Source organism: Pseudopipra pipra, chromosome 16, assembly GCF_036250125.1.
Source record: "Pseudopipra pipra isolate bDixPip1 chromosome 16, bDixPip1.hap1, whole genome shotgun sequence".
NCBI lineage: Eukaryota > Metazoa > Chordata > Aves > Passeriformes > Pipridae > Pseudopipra > Pseudopipra pipra.
In genome coordinates, this window is record NC_087564.1 from 15,968,274 (window position 1) to 15,979,221 (window position 10,948).

The 10,948-nt window shown below is 56.4% G+C and overlaps 1 protein-coding gene across 1 annotated transcript; it reads left to right on the plus strand.

Annotated features, from left to right (window-relative positions):
• Nucleotides 1-5,988: 5,988 nt before the first annotated feature.
• Nucleotides 5,989-10,948, plus strand: AQP8 (aquaporin 8). The gene is made up of 5 exons (XM_064673447.1): nucleotides 5,989-6,438; nucleotides 7,806-7,932; nucleotides 8,526-8,740; nucleotides 9,845-9,979; nucleotides 10,320-10,948. The coding sequence occupies exons 1-5, from the start codon at nucleotides 6,185-6,187 to the stop codon at nucleotides 10,360-10,362; spliced, it is 774 nt and encodes a 257-aa protein (XP_064529517.1). The 5' UTR covers nucleotides 5,989-6,184; the 3' UTR covers nucleotides 10,363-10,948.

A 10,948-nucleotide genomic window follows, 5' to 3' on the forward strand; every position in this document is an offset into this window, starting at 1 on the left:
TTTGTCTCTTGTCTTACTAGAAATTACCTGTTTATATCTGATTTAGTGATTACAAGTTTCTTCTCACCAAATGCCTCACCAGGAGTATTTTTTTAAAGCAGTTGCAGGTGGGCCCAGAGCAGCTGTGGCTGCCCCATCCCTGGAAGTGTCCAAGGCCAGGTTGGACAGGGCTTGGAGCAACCTGGGCTAGTGGAAGGTGTCCCTGCCCATGGCAGGGGGTGGGACTGGATGAGCTTTAAGGTCCTTTCCAACCCAAACCATTCCAGGATTCTGTGACAGGCCACCATTTCTGTGCTGTGTGTGACTTGCTGTAGTGTGAGAACACTTTGGAAAAGATTGACATGGGCCTGGACTGGAGATGAAGGGATGGATATTGCTGAGATACCAGGAAAAATAAACAGTTCTTGGAAGTTACAGTCACAATTTCAGAGGAACAGAAGCAGTAAACAGAAGGGGTGTGTAGTGATAGGATAAGGCGAAACAGCCTTAAACTGAAAGAAGGTGGGTTTGGATTAGATCTTGGAGGAATTTCTGCTCATCACTTCTCTTTTAAGTCCCTGTATTGTTTGTTCATCCAAGGGGAGCACTGGAGAGCATGGCACAGGAGCAGAGCTGTGCCCTGGGATGAAAACACGGTGGTGGCCTGATCACCCTCTGACTGGGTGAGTCTGACTTTCCATTTGCAACTGGTGAGCTGAACAGCATCCAGCTAGGAGAAGGGAAATCATTCCTGCAAAAGCTATTCCAGTCTCTCCTGTCTCAGTTGCCAACAGTGGTGAGGAAAGTGGGTCACCTTGTGCTTCAGGGTTACAGCAGGATCAAAGGAGTGTGTGGTTCCTTGGGAGCTGTGTGGGGAGGATGGGTGTGGGCAGCCCAGCGCTCGGGGTTCCACTGACTGAGAGAGAGAAATCTTTCACCACTCTCCAGGGAATATTTGGATGTGGAGGGTGCCTGGTGCTGCTGAAACAGTGCTGCTTTGCTGGGAGCTGCTGGTTGAGGAAGGTTTTCCAGCCAGGAGAGGTGGCCTCTGCCTTCTGCTGCTGCTTCGTGCGCCGGGTGTGGCTGCTGGGGCTCCCTGGAGCTGTCCCTGGATCTCTGCCTCTCCCTCCTGTTCCAGCCCAGCTGGCTGTTCCTGGGTGCTGTCAGGCCTCTCTCCTTCCCCCAGTCTGTGGCTGGGAAGCTTTGCACAGCAGGATGCTGAGTCCAGTTGCCATGGCAAAGCGAGGGAGTCGTGGCACGTGGGCCCTGCCTGTGAGCTGCCTGTCACAAATTGTTCCCACAGGTACCCCAGAATCCTCCTGTCTGTCCATGCTGAGTCTTGGATGTTGGTCCCTGCTCTGTCCAAGGCCCAGGCACGTTGTGGGTGATCACACTTCACTGTATCTGCGTCCCACCCACGTTACCTGCCCGAGCATCACCTGCTCACTCTGAAAAGATGGATAAAAGAAGTTACCTTCTAGGAAATGAAATTATTTAGTTCCTTACTGGGATTACCCAGTAGTGAATGAAAAGCACTTGTTAGCTTAGTGCCCAGCATTTCAACCCCTCTGCAGAGTTACAGCTCCTTGTTTTGAGCTGACAGGAGTTTCCAGGTCTCTGTGCTGCTGGGGCACAGGAAATGTGGTGGTTGAGGATGGAAACGCTCCATCCTCATTGGGCTGACAGGACAGGCAGGGGAAACAGGGGCCAGGTCATTGCAGGGGAGATGTGCAGGTGTGTGTGGGACCAGAGCATCCGTCCCTTCTGTGAGAGCTTGGGGGATTTTAGCACTAAATACCAGAACTATGAATGTTCAATACCGGAATTGAGGTCTAAGTGTGGCTTCATCCTACTGGTTGTTTTCCCTCTTCAGAAACCAGTCTGTGCATGCAGAACTGACCCAAATCTGTCCCTGTTTTCCAGCAGACAGGGGTAAGTCTGTGTTAGGAATCCTTGGAAATTTCCATCGGCGCTGGAGCGTTACGGTAGCGATTTGAAGGGAAACTCTTACCCAACGTGGGCTCTCTGGAGGGGCAGAGGTCACCTCACCTGTGCCACAGCTCCGAGCTGCAAATCATTCTGCCAGTTCTCCTTCAGCCCCAGTTGAGTAATCGTGGGGATTATCCGTCTCCAAGATAAACATGGAAAGATAAGGCAGTGTCAAAGGAATTGCTTTTGCTTCTTTATGGCTCTTTGAAAGAGCTGACCCTGATGCTGGCTCTGCTGGGGTCTTTCCTTGCAGCAGCACGTCCTGCAGCACCAAAATTCTTCCTGATAACTTTTTCATAGCAATCCAGGCAGAACTGGGGCCTTTGAAATGTGCCAGCACTGATCCACAGAGAGCACTTAAGCATTAGGAGAGCATGAAGTGACAGGACACAGGGGAATGGTTTCAAACTGAAAGAGGAGGTTTAGGTTGGATATTATGAAGAAATTCTTCCCTGTGAGGGTGGTGAGGCCCTGGCACAGGTTGCCCAGAGAAGCTGTGGCTGCCTCTGGATCCCTGGAAGTGTCCAAGGCCAGGTTGGACAGGGCTTGGAGCAACCTGGGCTAGTGGAAGGTGTCCCTGCCATGGCAGGGGGTGGGACTGGATGTTCTTTAAGGTCCCTTCCAACCCAAATAATTCTGGGATTCTGTGATTAGCTGTTAATAGTACTTGATCATGTCCTTAAGAGTCTGCTTATATGCTTTTTGGATTTTTAGTGATTTGGGTTTAGAACCCCAGAATGGTTTGCATTGGAAGGGACCTTAAGGATCATCCAGTTCCAATCCCCAAATCTGCTTTTCTATACAAACCCCAGTTTGGGTACTTTGGATTGTATGAAAAAGCAAAGGAAAGGTGGCAGATCTGCACAAGGAAGCAAAGGGAAACAATGAAACACAGGGGGTGGATAAAATAGGGGTATTCTGACTTTTCTGCTGGGGTAGATGGATGTGGGAAATGTTCTCTGTGATTCCTAAAAAGGGTTTTTGGAAGCTGTGGCATGTTTGGTCCCACCGTTTCCTGTTCTCATTGACACAGTTGCTGTTGTCACTTGTTTAACAAATCGGTGCAAGCCCAAACAAGGACAAAAATAAGTGTCTGTTAATATGAACAGATTTATCTGTTCTCATCCCCACGCCTTTTCCCACGGGCAGAGTTTCCATGTAGCTTATCAAGCAAACCTTAGTGCCAAGGATTTCATCTCCGTGAGGGGCAAAGGCTGCTCAGAGCAGGGCTGTTGTCTCTACGTGTTTGTGGCACCTCTAAACACAAGGCAGGTGCTGGGGCAGCCTCTGCTCAGGAGGACACAGGAGGATGGCTGGGTTGAGGTGTGGGATCCCAGAATGGTTTGGGTTGGAAGGGACCTCAAAGATTATCCTGTTCCACCCCCTGCCATGGGCAGGGACACCTTCCACTATCCCAGGTTGCTCCAAGCCCCGTCCAACCTGGCCTTGTAGCTTAAACTGGATCTGGAGCAGTCACCTGTGAGATGTTCTGGAAAACATGTTATGCTCAGGAGTTGTAGGTGCAGGAAAGTCACAGTTCAGGGTTAACACGAGAGCAATGGGCCTCTGCCAGTCCCTGGTGGTAAATCCAGGCCAGGTATCTGCTGCTGTGAGCCTTTGGCTGTGGGAGGGCTGGGCAGTGCTGGGGGGATGCTGTGCCCTTCCAGTCCCCCACTCTGCCCACCCTCCTCTCGCTGGCAGTGACTTGTGACCTCGCTGAGCAGCCCCACCACCCTTCTCCTTGCACACTCCTCTGGCACCTCCTGGTGTGGCACAGCTGGAAACTTTTATTGATTCGTCCATGGCTAGTCCTGTCCCTTTGGTAGGAGCCAGGTGATCACCCGGCCTCGCTTATCCATCAGGAGATTCCCCGAGGATTTATGTGTTCAAGTGCTTTAGGAGTCAGAGCTGGCAGGTGTTGAAAATATCATCCTACTTTTATTGGTTTGGTTTTGTCCCTGTTTTTTGGGTTAACTGGAACTGTGTGCAGGGAGTGCTGGTTTTCCTTGGAACCATCCTCATGCCCAGCAGTAGTTAGGGAGAAGCAGCGTTCCCTGGGCTCTTGGGTTAGTGGCACATCAGCCATGGCCCTGCAAAAAAACCTTCCCTCTCCCTAATCTTCCAAAACAAATCAGTCAGGGCTTTGCACAGCACTGAAATTTCCCAGGCTGCCTTCTCCAAGGATTTTGCCTCAGTCCCACATGGCAGACACGGGATGCCCGGGCAGCACTGGCAGGCTCTGGCTGCAGAACCACTTGGCTGGAGCTCCCAACACCAGGGCAAATACCTTCCCTCAGGGCTGCTCCTTTGTTCTGTCCTGCTGCAGGCCTGGGCTCAGTAATAATTAATTCCTTTGTTGCATGAACATGGAGCATTTCCTCTGGAAGGCTCAGGCAAACATCCCACTCCCTCAAAAATGGTAAATGTTTAAAAGCCAAGGACACAGGGTTAATCCTTGCTTTTGAGTTGTGACCTCCCAGTGCTCCAAAGCCACCACTCTGTTGGGAGACAGAGTATGGGCACGGTCCCAGCCATGTTCCACAGGTCCATGCAGAGGGTTCACAGGAGCCCAAAGACCAGCCCAAGTCGGCCCTCACTTCCACATCCCAGTGGTTTCTATCACCTGATGCCAAGAGCTTTTGTCTGTAGGAACCAAGTTCTTGGGAGGGGAAATGGTTTGTTGGAGGCTCATTTAGAGGGGCCTGGACTGGGCTTCTCTGGCCTGCCCCTTGTCTGTGGTGTGGCCAGCAACAGAGACAGGCAAGTGGAAATTTCCTTCCCATCCCCAGTGCCTTGTGACAACATCATAAACCATCCCTGGCGTTCTTTACCCTGCTTACGAGAGAAAAAAATCTATAAACGGCAATCCTTAATCACCCACCACAAACATGGGACGTTGCAGGCGATTGCTCAAGGCAGTGACACGGGGCAGGGACACCCTGGGGGGCTGGACTGATCCCTGCCTGGATGGTGGGCACATTCCTGCTGCTCCAGGTGAGCTGCACTGCAGGGACCTGCGCTGGCATCGCTCGGGCAGTGTCAGCTGTGCCCATCACTGGATATGTGTTATATTAATCTTATAATTAATACCCCAAAAAGAATTTAAATCTGTATTCTTTCTGCCCAAGTTAAAATCCCTCCCAATGGAACTGGTTGTGCTGGGAGGTGTGGGTTGTGGGACAGTGGTTCCAGCTCTCAGTTGTCCCCTTATTCCCTCTGCCCTGGCTGAATCTGGTGTTCCAGGCAGTGATCCCTGCTGGGGTAAGGAGGATTTAGGGAGGGTTTAAGTGTTATGATCAATGCCAATTTTCAGAGCTGCTGGTGGATCCCTTGGGTCCCTTGCCAGCATCTTTTATTTGAGAGCAGTACAAGAGGGATACAGGCCCCCAGCTTTGGGAGTTCTGGGCAGGACGTGGGCTGAGGTTTAGGGAAACTTTGACTGACGGTTGTTACTCAGAGGGTGGGGAGGCCCTGGCACAGGTTGCCCAGAGAAGCTGTGGCTGCCCCATCCCTGGAAGTGTCCAAGGCCAGGTTGGACAGGGCTTGGAGCAACCTGGGCTGGTGGAAGGTGTCCCTGCCTGTGGCAGGGGGTTGGAACTGTTTCTTAAAGGTCCCTTTCCACCCAAGCCAGTCTGTGATTGTGGGATAGCTGCACCAGCCATTTCCCAGCATGCTGCTGGATCCGTGTGCCCGATGCCATGGCCCTTCTGGCAGGTGCTGCCTCTTGGCAGCACAGACAGGTGAGGAGGCCAGCTGGGCTGCACACAGGGCTCTGCATGAAAGGAATCACATCCTGAATTTGGCATAAAAACCTAAAACTGGAAAAAAAAAATCCAAGGGAAAAATCCCCCCAAGCCTTGAACCAAGGCTTGGCAGTGATAAGTTTTTATATCCCTGGGGGCCGGCCCAACAGCTTTTATTGCCCCTCTCCTTTTTTTTTTTCTTAGCAATGCAAATCCAATCCATATTTTAGAGCCTCCCCTGTGCTGCCTGTTCACAGAGGTCCGGGGGGAGCCTCGTGGCAGGACAGGCAGGATCCTTGGCCCTGCACCAGCCACCTCAGTCCTGCAGGTGTGGTGTCTGGAGGCTCTGCCCCACAGCATCCCTGGACTGACTCCCTGCCCTGCAGCATCCCCGGACCGAGTCCCTGCCCCGCAGCATCCCCGGACTGAATCCCTGCCCTGCAGCATCCCCGGACCGCCCCCGCCGTGCCCCCATGGCCGGTGCCGAGCATGGAGCCCACGCAGGGCGGGAGCTGCTGGACATGGAGGTCAAGGCCAAGGCCTGGCGGCCGCCCTGGTATGAGCACCACGTGCAGCCGTGCGTGGCCGAGCTGCTGGGCACTGCCCTCTTCGTCTTCGTGGGCTGCCTGGCCGTGGTGGAGGACGCGGGGGGCGCGGGGCGGCTGCAGCCCGCCCTGGCACACGGGCTGGCCCTGGGCACCGCCGTCGCCGTCCTGGGGGACATCAGGTAAGGGGGGCTGGCACTGGGGCTGCATGTCCCCCGGCTGGGGTGGCACACACACCCCACTGCAGTGCCCGCACAGCTCCACATGTGGGCAGGGGGGATGCTGGGGGCTCCCACACACCACCCTTAGGACCCTCCCTGCCCAAATCTCGGTGCCTGAGCACTCCGGCCCTGCCACTGAGCCCCTGGTCAGTGGTGTGGCTGCTTGGGGGGGGGGGGGGGGTGGTGGTGGTGGCACTGGTGGTGGTGGTGGCGGCACTGGTGGTGGTGGTGGCACTGGTGGTGGCATCTTTGGTGGCACCCGTAATGCTGTGGGTTTGTGGGGGATTCACCTGCCTTGGATTGACCATTTTAATTCTTAGCCCCTTTTAATAAAAACTGTCAAAGGTGAAATAATGAAAACTGTCAAAGGGACACCTTCCACTAGCCCAGGTTGCTCCAAGCCCCGTCCAACCTGGCCTTGGACACTTGCAGGGATCCAGGGGCAGCCACAGCTTCTCTGGGCAACCTGTGCCAGGGCCTCCCCACCCTCACAGGGAAGGATTGTGTCCAGAGAGGCTGGAGAGGGGCCCGGCTCAGGATGGGGGTCCCTAGCCAGGCTGCCAGCCGTGCCAGGCAGGTGGGAGCTCTGGCTGGGGTTTGCTTGCAGCCCCCAGGCTCCCTCCTGTCCTCAGGGTGTTCACAGCCCAGACCCCACCCAGCTGAAGCGTTTGCTGCCCTGAACAGCACAGTGCCTTGCTCTCGTGATGGGTCTGAATTCCAGCTGGGGAATGAGGTGTGATTATCGCTCCCAGACACTCTGACTCATCCCTCACCAGCAATTATCAGGGCTGATTGGTTATGAAACCTGTTCGTTAGCGCGTCTCATGATAATCTGCTTTAATTAGAGGGTCTCTGACTCTGTCATGCTTGTGGTCTTCAAGATGAATGATTTAGGTCTTGTACTCCGGTGCCCAACCTGACAGCCCTGCTCTGTCCCTGCCTGCCTGGAGATGTGTGACCTCCCAGGCTGGGTACCAGCCCCCCCTGGGCATTCCTGCAGCTCTGGGAGAGACCCCTTCTCCCCACACCTGCTCTGCCAGAGCTCCTGGAAGCTTCTGGGGGTCTCCAGAGACCCGTCCCCAAACCCTGTCCCTCAAACTTCCCCTGCCAGCACTGCAGGACAGGTTGGGTGTCCAGCCTGATGATGCTGCTGCTTTGAAGCAGTGACTGCAGAGAGAGAAAACAGCTGGATTCTGCTCTTCTGGAACATGTGGCACCTTCCCACGACAGGACTGGAAAAGCACTTGTGGCTCCAGCCCGTGGTGAGCCCCGGGGAGGGAACCCTGTGCTGGGAGTGAACCCCTGCTGATGCTCCTCTCTCTTTGCAGCGGAGGCCACTTCAACCCCGCCGTGTCCCTGGGCGTGTGGCTGCTGGGGGGGCTGAACATGACGATGCTCATCCCTTACTGGCTCTCCCAGCTCTGTGGAGGGGTGATAGGAGCTGGCCTGGTAAAGGTATGGACACCGGGGTCCTCTCCACCCAGGGCTGGGACACAGGGACTCCCCCCCTGCTCTGACAGAGCTGGCCTGACCACCTCAGCCTGCTGCAGCCCCGGGCTCTAAGGCCAGGCTAATTAACTAATTAATAGCTGCAGCTGTTCTCCAGAGGTTTGCTGTGCTACACTAATTAGGCCCAGAAGGACACACATGGTCCCCCTGCAGCCCCTGCCGTGTTCTCACACGGCGTTTCCCTGCACTGGTACCTCCGGCACTGCGCTCAAGGTCAGTTTAGGTTTGGTGCTGCCCATGCCCACCACACTGGCAGCCAGCACCCACCTGCACCGAGTGGTCTGGCCACTACAACCCCCTGGGTGACTGGGTAAGGCTCATCCCGCCGGGAGAGCAGTGCCCTGGCTCGTTATCCCAGGAGACATTAAGAGCCTTTGCCGATGAGTTGATGTTTGCCAGGCTGGCTTTCAGGAGGCAAGTGCTGAGTTTAGCTCCTCTTTAACCCGCCCGCCTGCCCACGCTGCCCTGACAGTGAGCACATATGCCCGGTAAAGCCACAAATGGAGCGTGGAGGGCACCGACGGGCTCCCCCTGCACAGGCCGTGGCACCGAGCGAGCGCTACGGGAATGCCAGCGGGGGAGCCTTCGGGGGCATCGCGGCCGACGAGCAGGTCCCGGCTGTCCTCGGGGGAGAGCTCGTCATGACCACCTTCCTGGTCCTGGTGGTCTGCATGGGCACCGTCAACGGGAAGACCAAGACCCCCCTGGCACCGTTCTGCATCGGCTTCACCGTCACGGTCGACATCCTGGCAGGGTGAGCTCCTGAGCCCTGTGCCCGTTCCTGCCGGGCAGACGGTGCCATCCAGTGCCACCGCTCCAGCAGCTGATGTCACCAGGCAGGGGGTCAGGGTGGGACTGCTGGCTGAGGGGATGGAGCTGGTGCTTGGAGCCCCAGGGGCAGCTCTGAACACCCACAGTCAGGGCTGCCCTGCTCAGCCAGCTGAACTGTGCCCCAGGGAGGAGAGTGCCCATGCCTGGGGTGGGCTGGGATGGGACATGCCCTCATGCAGCACAACACAGGCCCTGCTGTCCAGGGAAACTGAGACAAGCTGGGCACACCAGGAAGAAGTCAAATGAGCCCATTGGGTGCCCTGGCAGTTTTGGGAGAGCCATGGTGTGCAGTCTGGCCAGGCACAGGGGTGTCTGTCAGCTCATCCTGGCGCGTGGCACCGGAGCTGGTGCAGATATCACAGGCACCAGTGGTGGGTGATAAACCCCAGGCCCCCCTGGGCCATGTTTGCTGTAGGAAGCCCTGAGCAAACAGGAGAGGGTTTATGTCCTTCATGTCCCCATGGCTGCTGGAAGTGCTGCCAAGCTTGCAGCTTTCTCCATGTGTCAGGAGAGCAGCCCAGCTCTGGTGCCTCTGTGATGGGATAACGAGCACGTGCAATTAGGAATGTTAAGGGGGTGTTGGGCTAAGGCAGTGCCCACCTGCTCTAGTGGGACCCCGAGCCCATGTTTACACACAGCACAAACCTCTTGGCAAATATTTATCCCTTGCAGTTTTCTTTAACCTGTAATCGCTTCCATCCCCATCCCCTGCTCCACAACCTGTGCATGGCATGGAGCCTTCCCTGTTTGACAGCCTGACTCCTGGGATACCCCAAAATAAACTTGGCACTGGTGCTTCTACCTCACACTGGGTTTTCCCCAGTAACTTGCCGGTGCTGGTGAGCAGCCGCTCCCAGGGCTGGTCCCTGTGTGGCAGCTGAGCAGCCACACGAGTCTGGGCTGCCAAGGAAAACCATCCCTATGACCAAGCAGCCGTGCTGGAATGGGACCAGGGTGGTCTGAGCCAGGGGACGGTGCTGGTCCCGTGTCCCTCCACAGTGATGCAGCCACTCTGTTTGCATTCCAGGGGCGGCGTGTCTGGAGCCTGCATGAACCCTGCCCGAGCCTTCGGACCAGCTCTGGTGGCAAACTACTGGGACTACCACTGGGTTTACTGGGTAGGGCCCATGGTCGCTGCCCTCCTGGTCGCTGTGCTGGTGAGGTACGTGGTGCCTGTGGCAGGGTGGGGAGTGGGGCCATGCAGACTGACCCCTGTACCCCCTGTGCTGCTGCTCTGCTCCCTGCACCAACACTGCAAGCAGACACTTTTCCAGAAAGATGTCCAAGGGCTGGAAAGTCCTTTCCCTTTTCCTTCTCATGAGGACAGAATGACAGCAGAGTTCCAACCTGTGTCCAAATCCCTGTGTTTGCTCCATCCATGTCTTGCGTGGTGAATCCAGCTCCGACTGGTGCTGGGCTGCTGCCATCACTGTGTCCCTGTTGCTCCCTTGCAATGGCAGAAAGGCTGACCTTGGATTCCTCTCTCTTTTGCCTCCCCAAAGGCTCCTGATGGGTGACCGGAGCACGCGCCTGCTCCTGCGGTGACGCCGAGCACTGGGCCCTGACCTGCTGTGGGTGGGGCTCAGCACAGCCCGTGTGAAACCTCCTGCTCCTGCTCCCTCCTCACCTTCCTGCCTCCCCTCTGCATCTCCCAGGCACCTGTGGCCCAGCGATGGTTCCCCGGACGCTGGAGGGAGGGTGGGACCCCCCAGCCAAGCCGTGGGTGCCAGGGCTCTGCCATGAGACCAGCTCAGTGTGAGCCCCCTCTGAGCAGCCACGGTGCCTGTGGTGCCCCAGCCTCCCTCGGCATCACCATGCAGTGTCCATCCCCCAGAGGTGTCCCTGGGCATCTCGATGCCAGGGAGCCCTGTGCCCTCTGAGTGAGCACTGCTGCTCCCCACTCAGGTTGTCCAGGATGTTCCAAGCAGCTCCTGCCCCTGGCCTGCCCCATGCACTCTCCCACAGAGGGGGACATAAGAAGGGAGCTTTGGGGACAGTCTCATCTCTGCCCCTCTGGGCATCAGAAGGACGGGGGCACGGGGAGTTAAACACCCCCCCAGAGCTCAGGGCAGGTCATCCCTCCCCTGTCAGAGGGGGGGCCAGGGGCCGAGGGGGAGGGGGGCTGTTTGGC

Coding starts and splice junctions, on each gene's coding strand:
- AQP8 (XM_064673447.1), top strand. CDS start 6,185: ATGGCCGGTGCCGAGCATGGAGCCCACGCAGGGCGGGAGCTGCTGGAC. Junction 8,741..9,844: donor ACGGTCGACATCCTGGCAGG/GTGAGCTCCTGA, acceptor TTTGCATTCCAG/GGGCGGCGTGTCTGGAGCCT. Junction 9,980..10,319: donor CTGGTCGCTGTGCTGGTGAG/GTACGTGGTGCC, acceptor GCCTCCCCAAAG/GCTCCTGATGGGTGACCGGA.